Consider the following 22,123-nt stretch of genomic DNA (forward strand, 5'->3'; position numbering starts at 1 on the left):
TTTTTGTTCATTTGTAAATCGTGAGACTCACAAATTTAAAAGACTGTCACAGTATTTATGTGAGGACAGAGCCTTAACGTTTCAGAATTGACCCTTAAAGAAGTGGTGATTGGGGAACTTTTAACTGAGACATTTCCCTTTGCAAAAACTTAGACAGTGGTTTTTTTTAAAAGCCTTTGTTTCCTTCTTTGAACTGTGTGTAAGTTTTCAACATACGATTGTTCTGTTGAGAAGCAGCAGCATTATTTTTCCTACCATTGAACTGAATACTTATCTGATTTAAAGTGTTTCTCAACATTATTTTTATGTTCCCACCCAATTTGATAATTACAGAATCTACAGAGTATTAGTTTCAACCTTTCATGGGCATTCGTGGCTCTGCTACCAATACTGGACAAAACTAGGTATACAATCAGTAAGGCACTTGATGTAGAAGTAGAACCCCACTCGATTTGCATGTTAGGGGAAGAATTCTGGTGTGGTCAAAATATGGCGATAGTTTTTGTTTTCCAGTCACTATAGTGAAGAGTGCAGATACTATACATTGGCAGATGTCTGCAAGCATAAATGAACTAGAATTTTTACTGCCAGAGAGGTGAGGAGTGCTGCAAGGGAACAAGCCCTGCCTCCCTATGGCAGGGCAGCAACCTGCACCCGTGTTCTGTGTTTCTGCGAAAACAGAACTGACACATGGTCATAGGATTCACAGATGGCTTGTTGTGCTGTGAGGGTCATAATCACAATTTGTGATGGACCATGATTAGTCTTTCTGCTCATTTCAAAATAAATAAATAAATAAGTAGGGGAATAGCTCCTGTGCAATATCTTGCTGAGATTGGTAGTGTGTTGTAAACAAGGTAGTTTAGGCTTGATCTCTAGCAGTATTAGATGCATCCACAGTTCAAAACTCCAACCACATAAGACGACCATGTTAAAGGTTTCTGCATTAAATCAACTATTGAACTTAAACTAGCATTCAGAAATGGTGGTCGTACATTGGCACCAGTTTTTGTATACTGTCATCATTACTTGTGGCTTCGTGGTTATTCAATCGTCACAACAGTATCCTTCAAGTCTTCATTTGCAAAACATTTACCAGCAAGGTGCTCTTCCAGTTGTGGAAGCAGGAAAATGATCTGATGATGCCGTGTCTGGACTACAGGGAGGATGCTCGAAGGTGTCCCACCAGAATTTCCTTCACAACAAGGCCTGTCTCTGCCAGGCAGTATGTGAATGTGCATTTCCATGTGACACGACAATTCCATGCAAGAACTCGCTTCTTCAGTGGTTGTGGATAGCCTGATGAAGACATTAAAGAGTAACGCAGAATGTGTCACTATAGATTAGTGTGTTGTGGGCATGAAATCATTGTCCCAGAAGGCAGAAGCCACCAGTTTTTTAGTTGATGCAGTTTGTTTGAACTTATGTAGCTGCTGAGAATGATACCACTCCAGGGACTGTTTCTTCATGTGGGTGTTTATGAAAAACCCACCTTTCATCTCATGTAACTATCTGATCAGTGAATGTGTTGCCATCCCTTTTGTAACACTCCAAGAATGTACCCTGAAGTGCTGAGTGACAATTTCATGCACAATTGAATGAGGCAGTTCGTGACATTGTTTATGCATATCTGTAATCGTGAATCGACTGTTCTCTCGAAAGGTGCGATCCGCCTTTTGTTTCAGCATATCTGTGATGATGGAGGATCCCACTGATCTCTCTTCATCACGAACATCTTTCCTCTCATTCTTATAAATTTTGTGCCACTTTCAGACACCGGCTGCATTCATTACACCTTCACCATAAATGGTAACAAGATTGCTGTGAATGTCATAGGGTCAGACATTTTCTGCGTGCAGAAATCAAATAACACCTCACAGTCGGTGGGATTCACAATCAGCACTGCCGTAGTCACAGCTTTCTCTGCACATATCAGGCTGACTTCAGTCACATGCACCAACTGTCACACATCACACTGGACACCAGAAACTGATAAATGGTTGCAACAAGAGAGGTGCATGGACTGAATGTGCAAACAATTTTATTTTCTGGATGGCCCCCATATGACGCGTTATGCAGAGTGTATCTAATACAGACCATTCTGATGCGCACAGTTTGTGTGGCACCAGAGAATTGGGTGTATTGATAGGACATTGTGTTTGTGCACTTTTTTACACCAGCTTTCTTACACACATTATCTTCCCAAACTAGACTTCAGCAGCTGATGTGCAATACCAGTAAAGAAAATTGGTTAAATTTTTTATATTTATACGCAGAAAGTAAAGCTGTCCCAAACTATCTGATAAAATAGTTCATCTGGGTGCAATTTACTATGAAATAACATCAATTAGGTAACTTCATGTTTTTGCATTTTGACACAGATTTGGCGTCTGTATTCACATTTACTGCAAAATGCAAATTTTTCAGGTCCCTACAAAAGAAGAATTCCGGCAAAAATAATAATAATAATAATGAAGCTTCACACCTAACGATGAATGCCAAACACTGTGTCCTTTAATTTGGATCCTGTCTTCAGTTTGTCATAAACTGTCTTCGTGTACCTGCAGGTTCCTGATTTAATGTGTTACACAATAGAATGGGGAAAGAAAATTGAAAACAAGGTCTAGCAGAGTGAATCTTTCCTCAACTGCTGTTCTACTCCAGTATTTTTGAGAACTATGACATAGCTGGCTGTATATACTCAAATTTCCAGCTTAACTAAATTGTAATTGTAGCAGCAGTATCTGAAGCAGCAGCATTATAGATGAAAAATGATAGCAGACAGCAGCTCACCAGAATATGAGTCCTCTTCAGACTTTTCCCACTCTGATATTTCTCCTTCCGATCCAGAATCAATCAGTTCTTCCAAAATGTCTTGCTCACTCATAATGGGTGACATACTTGTAGCAGAATTATAATCAACAGCAAAATCTAACAAGAATAGACATGAATCTCTCAATGTGAGCCCACAGAGACTGAGTCAGTCACGACAGCAGCACTTACGTTTGCTGCTGTTCCTTCAAAGTAATTCTGTAATCGAACAACTAAGGGCAGTCCCTTTCAAGGGACATATACCTGGACATTCATATATCATTCTCATATGAAACCAGTCCACTTTTCGAATGGTAGGAGGTGCAAGTCATAAAACATTGCAGCTTGAAATATACTCGGTTCCCGTCCACTTAAAACATTGTTTTGGTACGAGTTGTGCTTGGACTTGGTCCCCAGTGTTAAAAAAATTCCCAAGTACAGCTACTATGTGAACTGTACCACAAACAGCTTTTGAATAAACTTCACTCAAACAGTGACCAAACAATATCACAATAGTAGTTCCATATAAAACACTGTACTGTACTACAGTGTATAACACACACTACAAAATAGGCAGTTATTTACAGCATTTGCTGCAAGCTACTGTGGATTCATTTTTTGTCAGCATTCTTAATTGGATCATTCCACACATTCTCTTTTGTGCTTTTTGTTTCATATTCATCAGGTGTGACAGCTGAATATGGTTTGTTCCATTTTGTTGTTCCATCCACATATTCTTCTCCTTCCTCTTTGTCATACAGCTCCGAGCATTCTGCAGTTCTTTTCATTCAGCATTCATAATGCCATTGTCATCTGTGCTGAACCTTCCAGCCAGATTAAAATTGTGAACCTGGAACCTTTACCATTTCGTGGGCAAGCGCACTATCAACTGAGCCGTCCAAACACGACTCACGAACATGCCTCACAACTCTACTTCTACCAGTACCTCTTCTCCTACCTTCCAAACTTTACAAAAGTGCTCCACCATACCTTGCGAGGCTAGCACACCTGGAAGAAAGGTTGCTTTGGGGACATGTCCTAGTCACAGCCTTGGGGATTGTTGCCAGAGTGAATTTTCACTCTACAGTGTAGGGTGCACTGATTTGAAACTTAAAGGCATATTGCTCAATGGATAAAGCAGTTACTGTGAATGGTAAAGGTACCAGGTTTGGTTCAAGTGCTCAGTACAGAACATCACATTGCGACTTAACATATCTGCTGTCAAAACTTGTCGCTACATTCTTCATCTGTTGTATTTTCATCATGGCTACGTGCAGACTGTAGTAAGATTTTCAGGCCGCACTGTATCAGGTTTTTGCTGTATGAGAAATTTATCTTTGATTACATGGAGCCCTCATGAAATAAGATTATTCCCTTCTTGTTTCTTTGTTTCTCACTTTAAGTTGCCACCCCTATCCTACCACGTATTGTGCTGATATGTTGGACCTGTACTCCTCTTTATAAGGTACTATTGGAATGGAGCAAAGTTCTCTCATAATTTCTATATTTGATATGTGCTTTGGTAAAAGTAGTTCTTGGTTTGGGAAACAAAAAGTAGTATACCAGGGCCAAGTTAGGAGAGTGGGATGGAGGAAAGACTGCAACTATGTGATCATTTAGTTGACGGAGACAGTTTCTTCCAGACTGTGTGTCTTCTTGATTCAAAGTTCTGGTTTCTTTAAAACACTTGCATCATTCACAGTCCCACATAAGCCCAACAAATACCTTGTGCAGTGCTCATTGTGTAGCTGTTTAACCAATTTAACACTATTGTACGCTTATTTCCTTGTTTGCAGGAACCTTACATGTGTGCATATATCCACACAGATTTTTTTCCCTACAATTTGTCTTTAACGTGACAAACACAGTGTATGTGCTGTCTTCAGTGGCCATAGCTTGACAACAGATGATTATATTGGAAAGAAGTAAACAGTAACTGCCTTTCAAACATTCCACTAGAAGCTCCCAGGGCAAACAGGATGCTGACTGTAGTGATTGGTGAATTCTTTCAAAAGATTAGTCACTTTGGGAACACACCTTGTATTTCTTCCCTTATTGTTTCTGAAAATCTACAGTGATTCAGAATGGCACAAATTCCCACACCGAACTATTAAAGGATTACTGACCAACATCATTGCCAACAATGATCTTGAGAATATTCAAGTTATTTTATACGTAGCATTTGACCACAATTTTTAAATGTTGAGATGACTAAATTAATTCAACAATCAACATTTTCAGATTGATAATAGTGCACCACTATTACTGACTGAGTGCTTACACATTGGTAATACTTATTCCTTCTGTCTGTATAAAACGTCTCATTTCCTTTCACCTATACGATCATAACTGAACATGGTTAAACGGTCAAAAGATTCTCATTTTCTGATGACTAGTAATGAAGTTGGTGGAGAATTGTCTCAACTCCATGTCAAATACTTTATTTCAATTATTTATTTCTGAAATTAGTAAACAGTTGACAATATGCTTTTGTGTAACAACCTGAATTTGTGTTCTAGGTGCAACAAGTGGAGCAAGCCCAGGGAAACCTCGAAGTGTCACAAAATCTAATACTATGTCTGGTAATCGTGCGCTTACTCCTGGTGGTTCTGTGGGCCGGAGAACAACCTTAAGTTATGAAGCAAAGGCTGCTTCCAATGAAAAGACAAATGCTACCATTGAGAGTCCCAGGTATGACTACCATTGATTGATGCTGACAACACAGTGTTCAAACATGTAATAAGTTTTAATTTTCATGTGTTAAATGTTCTCTTAGCATAAATTTTGTTGTTTTCATAAATATTGTGCAGTTAGCTTCCAAATGGCTGCCTTAAATAATTTCTTAAATTGAAAATTACTTTTTATCATTGTCTTTTTAGTTTTTATTTCTCACCCCTTTGACAAGTTCTGATAACCGTTTGAAGGTATTCTCCATAAAGCAACATCAGTTAACCATACTACCTTGACACAAGAGAATGAGACTGCTCACATTACTAAGAAACTGTTTGTCTTGGTGTACTACATACAGCGAAACCCCACTTTTACACTTTTCAAGGGACTTCAAAAAAATGGTGTAAACCACGGGAAAATGTAAAATGTGGGAAATAACATTTTAAGCTGTAAAAGTTACGTATAGGATACCCCTTTGCACTTTATGTATGATATATGTACATAACAGGCACCAAAAGACTTGTCAGGGACTTTTTTACTATCTGGTGAAGATTTATTATCTAATAAAAATCGCTGATGTAACTGGAATGGGTAAATGTCTGGGAAGTACAAACGTTAGACACAATTTCATGTTAAAATTGATGTTTTTAAAAGCCTGCAGCTGTCATTCATCATTTAAATAATGAAATACTGCGCTAGTTACGTATTTTTTCATGCTTAGCACGATGCGTTTCGAGGATTTTTTCTCATTGTCAAGTGCAAATATGTATTTTGTGTGGTGTTTGAATATGTGTTGTTCTGCGTTTCTTGCACTGTAGTCATCTTTTTGAGGCTATCGTGTGCTGTGCCTCATCAGTTATGTATAAAGCCAGACACACAGCAAACTATCACTCACATTGTTTGTTTGTGTAACATCACAAAAAATACATACATAAATACTGAACTCGACAACAAGAATAAATTCTCGAAACATGTTTTGCTCAGCATGAATAAAATTCGTAACCGGCACTGTGTTTACACTAAAAACATTTGAGCAATGCAAAGTGAGTGACTGTGTCATCTAGTGCTCCACGTGGCCATACGCCGAAACGCGCTAAATATGGCTCAACAGAGGTGTCACAATGATAACAACCACCACGAAACTGCATTTGCACAGTAGAGACGGTTTGGAAATGGTTCTGATTGGTCACAATATTTTCATTTGAACGAACCTAGCTACTCCCATCAGCCACCACGCGATTAGAGCTTGGCAGCGGCAGGAGATATGGCATGAATTGTTAAAACTTTCTCGTTTACCAGTTCAAATCCACTGAGTTGAGAGCCCTGGTGTCAAGAAACTTAACCATTTAATATTTGTAAACACTACTGGACGGCCAACATCATGCCAGCATCATATTTTCTCCACATGCATTTTTTCGTAATGCGTAAATTGCAAGAAAATTATAAATATGTTGATGCAAAATCAGGTGCAGATTAATGTTGTGGGCATAGGAAATTTGACGGGACCAATAAAAAATGTTGTAAATGGCAGGAAAACGTTAATTCCGGGAAGGTAAAAGTGGGGTTATACTGGGACTTTTTTCCCAATCATGAACTATGTCCTTATACTGAGACTGGTCTCATCAAAACTGGTAGACTGTAAACAGTGCATGAGAGTGAGTTGGCTGCATATGTGTTCTTGCACTTTTCCCAGAAGGCAGAATAGCAGAATTCCTGCTTAGTTTTATGAAAAAAACAGACAGAAATATTTTCAGTTGTGGAAGGAACAGATACAGATGATATTTTATCCATAATGGTTAACCTTTTTGCTGTTGTGGGCATGTATTACACGTTTCCCTACGCTGTTTCTCAGGTGTTGTGGACGTGTGTACACACGCTGCTTGGATTTTCCTACAGTGCTGTGGACATAAGAATGCATCCTGAGCCGCCAACCTGTCACTACCGCGGATGAATTACTTCCGTATCACAGTGAATAAAAAAGTTTGGAGTACTTATCGTACAACATATGTGCCTCACTATGTGCCATCGTTTGCAAAAAAAAAAAAAAACACATTTCGATATCTTGAATCATTTGACGGCTTTTATGACCACGTGATTCACTATGCACAGGGACGACGTTAATGGGCTCATCGTGTGCAACTGTCCTTCTGATATAAAACCCAATAACTCAATAATGAAATGTAATCTTCCTTACTCACTTTTAAATGAAGTTTAGATATCTTATCTACATTTCATTCATTGTAAAGAAGCTAAAATCAGTAATACACTAAGGTTACGCAAGGCGTTTTTATCTGTACAAAATCTTTAAAATTTTGTGGAATGTTTTACTTAATTTGAGTGCAGGGCAGGATCTGTGGCATATAATGAAAAGAAATTCAGTCTTTCTCTGAAGCAAATACTGTAAGATGTGCTAATAGTTTTTGAAAAATCAGATGATAAGTATTTCGTATCAGCTGGAACGCCATCTCTCAGCACAGGCACCAGCATTTGACGAGCAGTACCATCATAACAAAAGCCACCTCAACATGAAATTCAAAGAGCAGGTCTGTAGCAGCAAAATTAGACTGTAGGAAATACTCCAACTAGCCACAAGTTTCTGGTTTTGGGATTGAGCCCATTGGCAGATGATTTTATTGATTTCTTGACAAGTTTTACATTTGTGTCCTAAAATATAACAAAGTTTTTGTAATTATATAGTTTACAAAATGCTTTAGGACACAAATATAAAAAAAAAACCATTTGTAGAGTGTGTAATCACTAAAACTTTTTTATATTGTAGCACACTAACGTAAAACTTGACAATAAGTCAATGCTACTGTCTCACAATGGGCTCAGGCCCAAAACTAGTAACAGTACAATAAAATCATTTCTAAAAAACTTGGCTGGTTGCAGTATTTTCTGCAGCGTAAAATACAGATGTGTGTAGACTCAAAGGGCTCTTATTTTGAAGGTAACTGCCATTCATAGAACATATTTACTAGATACACAAATTTGCACCATTAAGTCTTGTTTCTTTCTTGACAAGCCTTGTACACAGTCCTTTTTTTGATGGATTAGAAGCCACTGAATTGGTTGATTTTGAAAAAAATTTCATAGCATAAGGACCGAGTTCGAGGTCGAAAAAGGGTTCACACTAAATGCCGAGACAAATAGTAATGTAGTAATACAAGTAATCTTGTTTTTTCGTGTTATGGTAGTAGACCTATTTTCAGAGTCATTTATGGTGAATATTAAGTGGTTGTCACTCAGTAGCTGAATGAGACGATTTTTTTTTTTTTTTAAAAAAAAGAAAAGAAAAATCTATTGTAAAGGTAGCATGGAGAAATATTTAGCTACTTGTATATAGGTCATTTCTTTTTTTCTCTCTTTGTGTGTGTGTATGTGTGTGTGTGTGTGTGTGTAGCTGCTTAAGACAAGTTTTTTCTTGTACCCTTATTATTTACTAACATTTTGCATTATAACAGCATACTCATGTGTTGTGCATTCTTTTGGCATCTGCTACAACAGGAATTTTTTGGAATGTCTCGTTGCATGCAATGGTTCATAGATTCTGTTTAGATATCTCTTCATTTTGTGAAGATGTCAGTGGTTTTGGTAATGGCATGTTAAGTTTTCACTCTCCATTTGAAATAAATTCTCGCTCAATTCATGAGTTGGAGAACAAAATTTTTGTATGATGAATGACTTGACTTATGAGCTGTAGCAGTGTGTGGGAGAAAATAACAAGAATGTTCAGAATACATGTAAAGATGTTGGAAAAACATTTCTTCCATAGTTACTGCATGCAGATCCATTAATAACCTTCTCAGATAGTCTGCTACTTTCAGATGTCATATGCACTTTTAACTGTGACACAGGGAAGTGAAGCAGAAAGTAATACATCTGAAGATATTTTGTGTTGGTTTTTCAGGTGCATATTAAGAAATGTATATAAAAATTTTTATACTATCAAATATGTAACTCTGAGTGAAATCAGACATATCTGAACAATTGCGTAATCATTACCTAGCAAACAAAAACACACACACACACACACACACACACACACACACACATACTCTTCCTAAGTTGATTTGTACTCAGCTGAAAAGGAGTTTATAGTTTGTCTGGGACTGGTGTCTGCCTGTGAATGCAGGGCTATGCTGCATAGTCTGTTACCGCAGGTCATTGCTTGCATATACAACAATAATAAAGAAATAATGCCCTTCAGTAGGCTTTTACTGTACATTCACATTGAAAAGTTGATTATAAATGTACATAGTAAGCTACAGTGAAACTCTTCTTCCATACTTTTCAAAGTACTTCTGAAAATGAAAATGGTGGGAAATAACCTTTTAAGCTCATAGTTCATAAGACATCTGTGAGCTGCTTATTAATTGTTGTGTCGTTTAGTCGGAAACCATCAATCTTATGTAGATTTGGCATAAGGGCACTTTTGTAGCATTTTTTTATTTACTGAAAAACCTACTTTTCACCATAAAAACCAGAATCCTAATCTGTTTTAACTTCTGATGGTGAACTTTTTCTGGATGGTTTCCAATTTCATGAATACAGAGTTAACATCTTCTGCACAACAGATTTTCTACTGTGTATTTTAAAAGCAAGGATAATGGCCAAATCAGAGGGCTACAACTGTGCCGGTCACAAAGTGTTTCAACTTTTCAAAACCATCAGCGCTGATGCCTAAAATTACTGTAAGGCAAACTTAACGATATTTCCCTCCACAGCAATTTCACCTTTGAAGGCAACTGTTTTACTTGAAAGATTAGGGAAGAAGAGAGATCTTTCATTGATGTTTGAAGTTGTCCTTTGGTTCATAGTGTTGTGTAAGCTCTGTTAACGTATCAGTGTCACTGACAGTTTTTATATTCACTTTATTTTCTTCTCCATATATAGCTTTGTAGACCAATTTCTAGTGCTTCTTAAAGCTGCCGATCTACATGTTAATTGCAGAGAAATCCTCAATTCAGAGTATGTTAGCCACCTTCAGCACTTTTTTTTCCCACCGGGATATTGGATGCATATGCTGCTGGAAACCAGTTCTTCATAATTTCTTCCAGCTCCGCACGTTTTGAGCAACTGGCCTTTTTTTTGCCAATATCTGCATTTTTCAAAATTAAGTGTTGTGTTCTGTGCAAGTGCAATGTGTGTTCTTTGACAAGTCTCAATTTTCTTGAGATTTTTTACTTCTCTGTCTTTGAAGGAGCTTTGTTGTTGCTGCTCATACTACTCTCCATCGTAAAACTGTGACAGAAAAACAGTATGCTTTTACTTAACACAAACAGCTAACAACAGAAATGGAATAGCTATGAGCAGTGATTGATGGGAGTAGCTACTTCAATTAAAATCAGATGGCCTTAATCGATATCAAAAGCTTTCTCAGCACAGCTACCAAGTTAATCTTAGATAGAACACAACACTGTTCAGTGGGTTTGTATACTGTAAATGAAACTGTATTATTGGTCACAAATACTAGGAAGTGGATTTTGTGTGTACGTTATCATGATCCCAAGGAAAAGTTAAAACCCAGTTATGTTCTACAAAATATAGAAATATAATAATGTTCTATAACAACACTTTAGTATCATATTTTCCATAAAAGTTTGATAAGCAGAACTACAGAATAGCTACAAATGCTGTTGAAATACAACACAAAATACTGCCTACAGCAATACTAAAGTGGAAATCTTTTGATCATTTTCAACAGTTTCATTATAAAACATTTCTGCTCCTTCAGGTATGTAAAATGCCTCATAAGATTTAAGACATACTTTTTCTTTTCCTTGTAGACCACATTCTTTTCCAAGGTGGTTGCTTTACTCACTTCCTGGATTTCCATACTTCTGCACATTTTCCATACATTATAAGTGTCTGTTATGAGAACAATACCTTCTGCTTGGTGAGCAGTTATTTTGAAAGAATCTTAGATCATAGGGTTCTAGTGCAGTGGACTTGACTTCATAATCTTTATTTAGTATCTCAACCATGCCACATTGTTCCAGCACTATATAGTATTCAGTCATTTAAAGAACATCTTCCTTTCACCAGTCAGTCAGTTTTATGCTTTATTCCATGAAGGCTACTAGTATGCTCTTCATTACAGTATTATTTTGACTTTGTACAGGAGCCCAAAAATAAATGAGTTTTATTTCTACAATTTTCTGACTGGGAAACCTCAATATCTGTGAGAAAATCCAATAGAGGTTCTTGGTAGCATCCTTTAGGACCTTCTGTTTCAAGCTAAATATAGAAAGCAATCCTTTTCTCTGTGCTCAAGAATGAATCATAATGCACAAATTGTATAGCCAAACCTGTCTTGAATAGAATACTTCATCTATGAAAAGCTTTGGTTATTGGCTGATTCTGTTGTTTATCAAAACAGTCATAAACCACATTTGGGCTTTCCTCCTCATTATTGCAAAGATCTTTTTGAACTAAGTTGTGCAACATGTAGTTTGTTATTAATTGATCCATTTTCTCTAGACCGTGTTCCCTTTGAGAGTCTGTCTGTGGACATCCCTGTCTGACCAGTTGTTTTCCTTATGCTGTACCTCATCAAAACAGTATTCTTCCTTTCTGTCCCCCCCCTCCCTCTCTCCCTCCCTCTCTCTCTCCCTCCCTCCCTCTCTCCCTCCATCCATCCATGCAGTGGCCCTTCTCCCTGACAACAAAGCTGGCTCAAACTGAGCAATCATGTTGTTGTGTAAACCACTCATTTATTTCTGTTGTTGGTTCTGATGGCAAGTGCTTGCCAAAAATCCCCCACCCACTCCCTCCAGAAACCTCTCTTGCTATACAATTGACAGTGACATCCTACATTGTTGTTCTCCCATCAGGTCTCTCAAAAGCAAAGCACGGTTTGCGTTTACTGACATTGCTTTAATTTGCTTAGAGTAAATATAGAGCTTTGCAAAACCTCATAGTTGTATTTACTCGAATCTAAGCCGCACTCGAATCTAAGCCGCACCTGAAAAATGAGACTCGAAATAAAGGAAAAAAAAATTTCCCGAATCTAAGCCGCACCTGAAATTTGAGACTCGAAATTCAAGGGTAGAGAAAAGTTTTAGGCCGCGCCTCCAAATCGAAACAAAGTTGGTCCATTGTAATATGAGACACAATTTAGGTCGAATGAAAGACGATACAGCTACAGTAGTTTGGTTCGAGTCGTAAGCTTAGCAGTTAAGCTTTACCAGGTAGCCATTGCTATGCGTCAGGCGCTCCGTCCGTATTTATACAGGTCCCCTTCCTTTTTCAAGTGCTTCGTCTGGTTTGAATCGATTGCTTATTTTGCTTTGATCTGATAAGTGCCGTTTTCTTTGTTAAAGGTGTTTCTCACTCTAAGCTGAAAATGCATTACTGTACTGTGTCATGCATTGTTTGTCACATTTTGATAGTGCGTGTTTACGGCCTGTCGCCGCTCGCGGCATGACTTGCTTTTGTGCGCGCTACCGCCGCTTAAAAAAAAAGAGGAATCGTCTCATTAGCGAAACAATGGCAAGAGACTGCTATTTGTTGTTACTTACACTGCTGCTTTCTTTGATAATGATCAACAAGAACCAAATAATAGACTGCGTATGATAGAACATGTTCTGAACGAGAGTTTAGCGAAAATTTTTCTCCGTTTGAAAATCTTTGCGGCCGCTTCTTTAGTACATCAAATTCTGCACAGAAATTAGTCATCTTACATTTAAAATCTAGTCAGTTGCCGTGCTTCATTTCTGACTGTATCACTATTAGGCATAAGAATAATACGAATATAAACATGACACGATACGTATATTCTTCCGCGTTTGCTGTTGTCTCACTCTAGTTTCGTAGTTTATTAGGCAGACAGGATTTAAATGAGATAGCAGCAAACACGAAAGAATACATGGAAAAATGTTTATATTCGTATTATTCTTATGGTGAAGAGAATAGTGCATGTGATTCACATTTCATCAGATTCCTATTAGCAACCATCTCTTCTCACAGGTAGGAAAAAACTCTGAACGTAGAGTTGGCCATATTGACAAACATCCCTAACAGTCTTGCCAGTCGGATTTTCGTAGTACATTGAAATTCTGCTATATTCGAAGATGAACAATACGGAATTTGTATTTACTTCGTTGGATAATGTATGAAAATGCAGTGGTCGAAACTCGGGGCGGAGAAAAAAAAAGCTCGTCTTCTACCCCCTCTCTCTCTCTCTCTCTCTCTCTCTCTCTCTCTCTCTCCCCTTTTTTTTTTTTTTTTTTTTTTTTTTTTTTTTTTTTTTTTTTTTTTTTTTTTTTTTTTTACTGATGCAGAGATTTGGCGCCAATATTTATCTTTGTGCCCACAAAGCATGCTTGTGTAGCGCTACATATATTCGACGGCAGAAGTTAGTTGTTGCGGCACCTACCAACATTTTTCAGAACTTCCGCTTGCTTTGCACTCGATTCTAAGCCGCAGGCGGTTTTTTGGATTACAAAAACCGAAAAAAAAGTGCGGCTTAGATTCGAGTAAATACGGTGATCCTTTTTCTCTAGACCGTGTTCCCTTTGAGAGTCTGTCTGTGGACATCCCTGTCTGACCAGTTGTTTTCCTTATGCTGTACCTCATCAAAACAGTATTCTTCCTTTCTGTCCCCCCCCCCTCCCTCTCTCCCTCCCTCTCTCCCTCCCTCTCTCTCTCCCTCCCTCTCTCCCTCCATCCATCCATCCATGCAGTGGCCCTTCTCCCTGACAAAAAAGCTGGCTCAAACTGAGCAATCGTGTTGTTGTGTAAACCACTCATTTATTTCTGTTGTTGGTTCTGATGGCAAGTGCTTGCCAAAAATCCCCCACCCACTCCCTCCAGAAACCTCTCTTGCTATACAATTGACAGTGACATCCTACATTGTTGTTCTCTCATCAGGTCTCTCAAAAGCAAAGCACGGTTTGCGTTTACTGACATTGCTTTAATTTGCTTAGAGTAAATATAGAGCTTTGCAAAACCTCATAGTTTTCAACATTCTGTAAAAGCAAATATCAAATTTTTACAAAAACATTTCAACAGGATATGCATGGCAACAAGTTTGATTTGTAACTACAAAAATCCAAATTTTGAACAACTGAACATTTGTCGACTTTTAGGAAAAAACACTATTTGTATTACTGTGGAGTTCTTAAGGAATATGCCATTGAACATTCAGCAAACCTATGGTTCTGCTGTGATAGCAACCATCTCATTTTGCTAATTTTTTTCTGTGATCTGAATGGTTCAGCCTAAGGTTGATTTCTGACAAGGATTCAATTGTGTGATCTGCACGTTTATCTGATTTGGCTGAACCTACTTACTTCCTCTGGAGTCATATGAAATGCAATGTTTACACAAGAGATACCTGTGTGTGTACAAAAACTCTTGAGTACAATGTGCATGTTGAAGGGATTCAGTGACAATACACTTACCCGTACTCACTGCTCTGATGCAGCAGATACACATTTCAGTGGAATTTGCGGTTATGGTGAGTCATAACAATAAAACTAGGAGCTACAGTTCAACATGGCACTTTGGACCTTTGGGTGTGTGATAGGACTTTAGAAACAATCAGTATTTCCTTGTTGATCTTTCTGACTGTGGCATTTCATGCTCCTTCAGAAATTATGTAGCATCAATCTCATCAGCTTGACGTCTGTATCATACTCATTTTTTTTTTTAAATTCTGAATGTCTTCTCTTCTCAGTTTACTTTTTAGATTAATTATTGTGGCTGTGGGACTACCTGCCTCGAGTATGGGAGCTTTACTTAGAGAACATGCTTAGTCACAAATTAAACCTGACTGCGTGCCTATTTAAAACACACAATTCTCATATTTTCCAAATTTTAAAGTTGTGAATTGAAAAATGGAAAAGTCACTTTGAAATAATTACAGTACAAGACAAATTAATTTATTTTATTGTCCCTTCAGCATGTAAAACACTAATCTAACAATGCCTTACTCATAAAGTCTTGTGTCAGCTGTTAGGTCTCTTCACTTCCTTACTGAAGTAACCATAGTTACGTCGCACTTCCACATCAGTTAACATTAGCTGATCACAGAAGCCTTTTCATTTTATGTTCTGTTTTCAGTATGTTCCTCCATGAAAATTGCTGATTCAAAGACACACACACACACACACACACACACAATGCAGATTCAGCCATAAATCTCATAACTAATTCCACACGCCCTTCCAAGAAATAACTGATTAACACTTTTAACTCTTAATTACACTGTCTAGCAAATTCTTCATACTATTTGTCCATAATGTGACTGCTCCATGCTGAAGCCCAACAACTCTGAGCCCACACAGGGATGGTATGTGACCACTGCCATTTTGGGGCATTGTTACCATTGTACAGCAAGGCTGCATTCCCTCCACAAAAAAAGGCGTGCTCAGCTTAGAGAGTACCACAAGCCCACTATAAGTAAGGAGTACACTATTGATACATCAAACCATCAGAGATAGAAAAACTCCTTACAAGTTATCTATGTATTTGCAATGTAGCAATATATCAAATGTTAATGTTCACTATTGCAAGATATGGATTGCTTTGTTTATGGGGGAACAAATAAAACTATTTTGCAGAGGCAGCCTTAGCATTCAACTTCTATTTAAAATGACTAGTAACGTTAAAGGATGAAATTATTCCCTTTCAAGAAGGATTAAGTGTTGCATTAAGTGTTGAACCTACTCTTCCCACCATTTATTGAAATAATTTGTTTTTCTTTTTGTAATTTGTGCTGAAGTACATTCTGGCAGGAAACCGTCATTACCAGTCAGTTTACTTTTGTTGTGGCAGAGTGTAAATACTATAGGAGTAAAGGAGATCACTCATCAAAAAGCAGAAACATCATCAGGCGCACACAAAAAAGAAAGAAAACTTGTTGACTTTAAGAGTAATACTTTTTTGAGCTAGATCTCACAACCGTGCACACACGTGCGCGCTGCCCCTACATGCTGCCAGCAGGGCAAACGGTGCTACTGCTCCATTTCGGCAGGTGGACAGGTTTGAGAGGGGGGGGTTGTTGGGATGTGGGAGGGAGGGGTGGCAGGTGCACAGGCTAGGCATCTGACGCAAGGTTGTCAGAGCCAGTGTGGAGCACACTGGTGTTGACATGGGGATGTGAATTGGGAGAGAGTGAAAGAACGGAGGAAGGGGAAACTGTTGGGTGGAAGGCATGGAGATAGTGGGCTACAGGAAATTAAGGCCAGGTTGGTTATGATAGCTATGGATTTATTGCAAGGATGACTACCATCTGTTTTGAGAAGTTGGTGGTCAAGGGAAGGATCCAGATGCCCAGGTTGTGGATCAGCCACTTAAATTGGGCATGTTACACTTGGCTACATGATGTACCACCAGGTGGTCAACACTGTTCATGGCAATAGTTTGTCTCGTAGACAGCTGGTTGATAGCCATACTGACAAAAAGCTCTGCAGTGTTTGCTGGAGAGTTGATATATTACATGGCTGCTTTCACAGGTGGCCCTGCCACTGATGGGGTAGGATAAGTCTGTGACAGGACTGGAGTAGGAAGTGCTTGGTCAGTGGATGGTTAGGTGTTGCACCTGTGGTTTCCACAGAGGTATGATCCCTGTGGCAAAGGGTTAGAAGTGAGAGTGTCATAGGGGTCGACTAGAATGTTTTGAAGGTTGGGTGGGTGATGGCACACCACTTTAGAAGGGTGGGAAGCGTCGCGGATAGGCTGCCCCTCATTTCACTGTGTGGTGATAGATAACCAAAGTTCTGTCAGTGTGTGTACCAACCAGCTGTCCACCACAGCGAATGGCTGCTGCCAAACTGTTGCTTAGAACTGAGTTAGCCACCTGGTGCCACAACATGCAGCTAAGCATAACATGCTCAGTTTCAGTGGCTGTTTCACAACTCGAGTTGTCTGTGTCCTGCCCTCCACTTCCAGCTTCTCTGAACTATGCAGATGGGAGTTACCCTTGCAAAGCCTCCTTCACTCCGATAATCATCCTGGTCTCAATCGCCGGTAACCCAGGCTGAGTTTCCCCTTCCTCTGTCTTGTCACCCCCTCCAATTTGTCTCCCAATGTCACCTTCAGCATGCACTGCTCTTCACTGGCTCCAACAGCTTTGCATTGTGCATCTGCTACCTCTTCCTGCCTTCACTCCTAACTGGCAAATCCTCTGCCTTCCTCCAGGCTACTAGTCATCCACTGCCAACCCTTCTGACTCTGTCCCCCTTTACCCACCCCAACCAGCACAAACCCCACCCCAACTGACACAAACCCCATTCCAACCTGCCCACCTGCATCGTTAGTTCTGCCAGTGCCACGCATGGGCATAGGTCGGTTTGTGCGTGTGCGTGAGATCTGGCTCGAAGGATTACTCCAAAAGCTTTATTTTTTGTGTTTACCTGTCAATGATTCAACACTTCTGCTTTTTGGGGAGTGGTCTCCTTTACTCCTAAAGTATTTGAAATTCTTTTTCTGCGGCCTTCACACAAATTTGTATTGTAAAAAATTATTCTCTGCGTTTAGTATATTTCATTCAGTGACAATAGTCATATCTTTTAAAGAGTAAAATAATTGACATTTAGATACTGTGTTTGATGCACTTCACATTTGTGAAGTCTTATTTGCCGTGGCTTTCCTACTGTTTTTGATGCACTTCACATTTGTGAAGTCTTATTTGCCGTGGCTTTCCTACTGTGTTTGTCCTTCTTCCATAACATCATTTACACATTATAACCATCATATCGTAATTAAATGTGTTTCATGTATAATCACAATAATTCCTCCATTGTATCAGTTGATTGGGTAAAATTGCATTTAACTGCAAACTGCCTTAGTGCCATGGAAACAAAAATATATTTTGGTGTAACAATTAGCAAGCTGGTTGGTGTATCATGTGGTTAGAGACCACTGTTCCATTTGAAAGTTTAATTATAATCATAGTTAACATTTTATATTGGCCATGATGCTAAAGTTCATATGGAGCACTTAAGTTAGGCAGTATAAGAACTTTTTGATACTGTTCTCAGAAAGTCGAAGAAATACTGACTTGTGCTAGTGCAAATTACAGAAAGCTTGCAGCTCACAGTATTTAAGAAGTTGCATCAAAATTTGGGAGTTCAAATGCACAAGTAAAATAAGTTTAGAACTGGACAAATAAGTACTAGCAAGTGCGTGTGCGTGTGCGTGTGTGTGTGTGTGTGAGAGAGAGAGAGAGAGAGAGAGAGAGAGAGAGAGAGAGAGAGAGAGATTATTAGAGTTGTAAATGAACTACAGTTCTACTAAAGTATAACATGGTGTGGAACAATTATGAAGAGACATTTTGTGGAAAATGAGGATTATACTGTTTGTTTATTTCACATTATGTTTGAATGTGGCAGTTCATTTGAAGTTGGCCTGTTGCTTCATGACAGCATTGTCAGAAGCACACAACTCTTCTTTTGCTAACTATGTTTCATTGTTGATATAATTATTTACTCACTTCTAATTTGCTTTTTAAAAATTAAGTTCATTCTTGTTGTTTTTATCTAACAGCTAATGATTGCTCATATGTTCTACTAATAAATTTCATTTAAATAATTACTAAACAGCACATAAAGATAAATTCATTTTCCATGAAGGACAGAAACATGGACATGTATGCAAGCAATAATTTATTGAAAGCTCTTTATTTCCTCAATTTTTATGTTATAAACATGATTCATTCTGTTCTTACTAATTCTGCATTTGTAATGTGTTACTTTGCTTGGCTGCAAGTCTTGCAATTTTAGCTTATTCTCATTTTTAAGCACCACACGCCTATCTTTCTGTCCTACACCATGACATGCCGTGTGCAGCTAAATCAGTAATTTGCTACAAAAGCGAATAGTGCAGTGGTTATTTGTGTTGTACAGCACGTTGGGGGCAGGAGACAGCTTGCCGGTAGCTGTTCGATCGGCTAAGGGCCATATCAAGTCTGCGTCCATCTCAACATCTGGCAGGGCCGAACATGCGACCTTAGAAACCCCTATAGATCCTCTCAGGCAAAGGTAGTATGCTGTCTGCTCAGTCCCAGTTCCTTTCTATAGTTACTATCCTTCCAGGCAAGCTTAAAGAGAAAGTGTTTCAGAAACTTAGCCAACCTACAGATACTTAGGTAGCTAATGCCATCTCTGCTTTCAGTTGATGAGCAGCTTATTTCCTTCTTACCTAAAACTTTTTGTGGTGTTTCAAAAATAGTCTGGTGATAGTAATTGACAATGTTGCTTGCATACATCCCAATCCTACTTCCTGTTAAGTTAGCATTAATTTTTCCCTTGCTTTTCTTTCATACATGCTGTGCTTTTCCTGTTACTGAATGCTTGTCTTATTGCTATATATTGTGAAATTTCCATGTTGCTTTGTGTTGTTTAGTTTTAACATTTGTATGTGCTAACCATTGCATGTTTGTATTAAACTTGTTGTAGGTACTCTCTCTTACTTATTGATACTGATGTGCTGAAATGTTGTTTCATTGCATGAGAACTCGACTATGTACTTAACAATGTTTTTGCTAGGCACAGAGACGATTAGACTCATGATAAAAATTTTACATTTTGCCACTTTAAAGAATGAGAGTGACAACCACAGTTCACATTTTGATCAAATATTTAATTAATATTGCTCTTTAAATATACATTCTGTATTGGCAAGCTGCCTGGAGGGTTTCTCTCTCCCTCCCTCCCTCCCCCCCCCCCCCCTCCCTCTCTCCCCTCTAACACCAATATGTAATAACTCAAGATAATTTTATGTACAACACTGTAGTATATAAAATTATCATGTTGTAGAGAGAGAAGTATGCAACACTTCAGAGTTTTATATAAATTGTAGGTAGTTCTCTTATAGCAGTGTTTCATATAGTTAGTGTGCTTGTTTCTTTTGCTCACAATTTTCTCAAGAGGTTTGCCCAGTTATGCGATAGTAATCAATAGTGATGTTTACTATAAAAAATCTTGTGTGACCTGTTTACTTTCATTAAGTAAAAAATTAATGTCCAAATTTCAGAGTTTGCAGTCAAGTTAATGTTATTTTCCTTCCATATTTTGATTCCTTCCGTAGTGGACTCCTACTAAACAAGGCAAGTTGTTGACATACTGCAGAAGGAAAGTTGTGTCTTCCATAACAAAACCAAGAACTCAATTTTTTAAAGTGTAATATTGTATAAACAGAAAACTTGCTTACCTGTTACTCTTCAGTTAGACATCATAATTCCTCCCAGACCAAAACTGATCGCTCAAAAATACAAACAAGTAAAATAGGCATACCTAATGGATACTTTTGTGTTCTAATAATAAATTTATTAGCACAGTTCTTCGTAAATGTGTTGCATGTTAGCCTTTGTCTTCTTTTTCCCCCCTCATTAATTGGACATGGAATTAATATTTCCACCAATCCATTAATTGTGGAGTTAAATTCCACTCCAGATGTAATTTTAACGTTTGTAAAAATATTGTTAGCCCCTTACTGGTCAGGGAAAACACTATTGAGACCCAATATTTTTAAATTGCTAGATACAAAAGAATGTTAGTCTTCAAATTTGTCACAGAAGTGTCAGGAGCTGTGCTATAGTAGGATATTTTGTTTATTCTTTCTCACAGTTGCTGGTTTTTTATTTTAATTTTTTATTAAATAATGAGTGCTTTAGCACCCTAAATTTTACTTTTGTTTGTATTATTGCATGAAATAAGACCACAATGGTGTTTGTTTGACTACTGAAACTCGCTGTCCTATATAATGTTAAGTGGGACACTTAGAATTCATCATTACCAGATTTTTTAAGAAAAAAATATTCTGTTGCTTGTCATTATTCTCTTTTTGTCAACATTATTCTGTCATGCAGTTATGCTTTTTATCAGTACTTGATACTGCAGGCTCTTCATTACCAAATGTATAAATGTCAAGACTTAAGCCCTGTAGCTACTACAGTTCATTGATTTATGAAAATGTGTGTTTATTTTGTCAAAATATTCAACATATGCACTACACGTGAAAGATTTGATGTTTTCCTCAAACTCCGTACTCACTCAATATTAAGTGTTTCTGAGTCTGTTAGATTGTGTATTGCACAGTATGGTGTGCTTCAAAAGTGTTGTTTTTAGTTATACAACTAACTGCGGATCATTAATCAAAGAATACGGTGTTTTTATGAAGCAGTCCAATAACTTTTTCTAGTGAGATTTATTTCATAAGAAATTCATTGTAGCCAACTTATTTTCGTGGGGGGGTCTGCGGGGAACAGCAAATGCTGCACTATCTGACTAAAATTATCTGGACACCTATTAATGAAGGTGTGTGTAACTTTCACCATGAACTCTGCTGGGGACACATTCAATGAGGTGTCTGAATATCTCTGGAGGAATGGCAGCCCATTCTTTTACAGGAGTCAAAACCACAGAAGGTAGTAATGTTGGATGCTGGTATCAGCAATGAGTTCGGCAGCCCAGAGGTGTTCCATTGGATTTGGGTCAGGAGCACAGGCAGGCAAGTCCATTGCAGGAATGTTATTGTCCACAATTATTGCCTTGCAGCTACTGCTTTGTGACAAAGTGCATTGTCATGTTGACACAATGAAGCGTTATCTCCATACTGTTTCTCTGCTGTATGCAGTACACAGTGCTGTAAAATTTGTTCATGTCCTTCTGCATGCAGTGTTTTCTTAAGCAAA

At 38.2% G+C, this 22,123-nt stretch overlaps 1 protein-coding gene across 12 annotated transcripts in view; it reads left to right on the forward strand.

The window, feature by feature from the left end:
- The window catches only part of LOC126255653 (serine/threonine-protein kinase MARK2), a 301,860-nt gene that overhangs the window by 225,498 nt on the left and 54,239 nt on the right, over positions 1–22,123 (forward strand). For 11 of the 12 annotated variants that reach the window (XM_049955420.1, XM_049955424.1, XM_049955426.1 and 8 more), the window contains 2 exons: positions 5,331–5,502; positions 19,335–19,469. In XM_049955420.1, coding sequence (XP_049811377.1) covers positions 5,331–5,502; positions 19,335–19,469 — 307 coding nt within the window. The remainder of the gene's footprint in view (positions 1–5,330; positions 5,503–19,334; positions 19,470–22,123) is intronic. The other variant, XM_049955423.1, reaches the window with a different exon arrangement.

This window comes from Schistocerca nitens, chromosome 1, assembly GCF_023898315.1.
Source record: "Schistocerca nitens isolate TAMUIC-IGC-003100 chromosome 1, iqSchNite1.1, whole genome shotgun sequence".
NCBI classification, from domain to species: Eukaryota; Metazoa; Arthropoda; class Insecta; order Orthoptera; family Acrididae; genus Schistocerca; species Schistocerca nitens.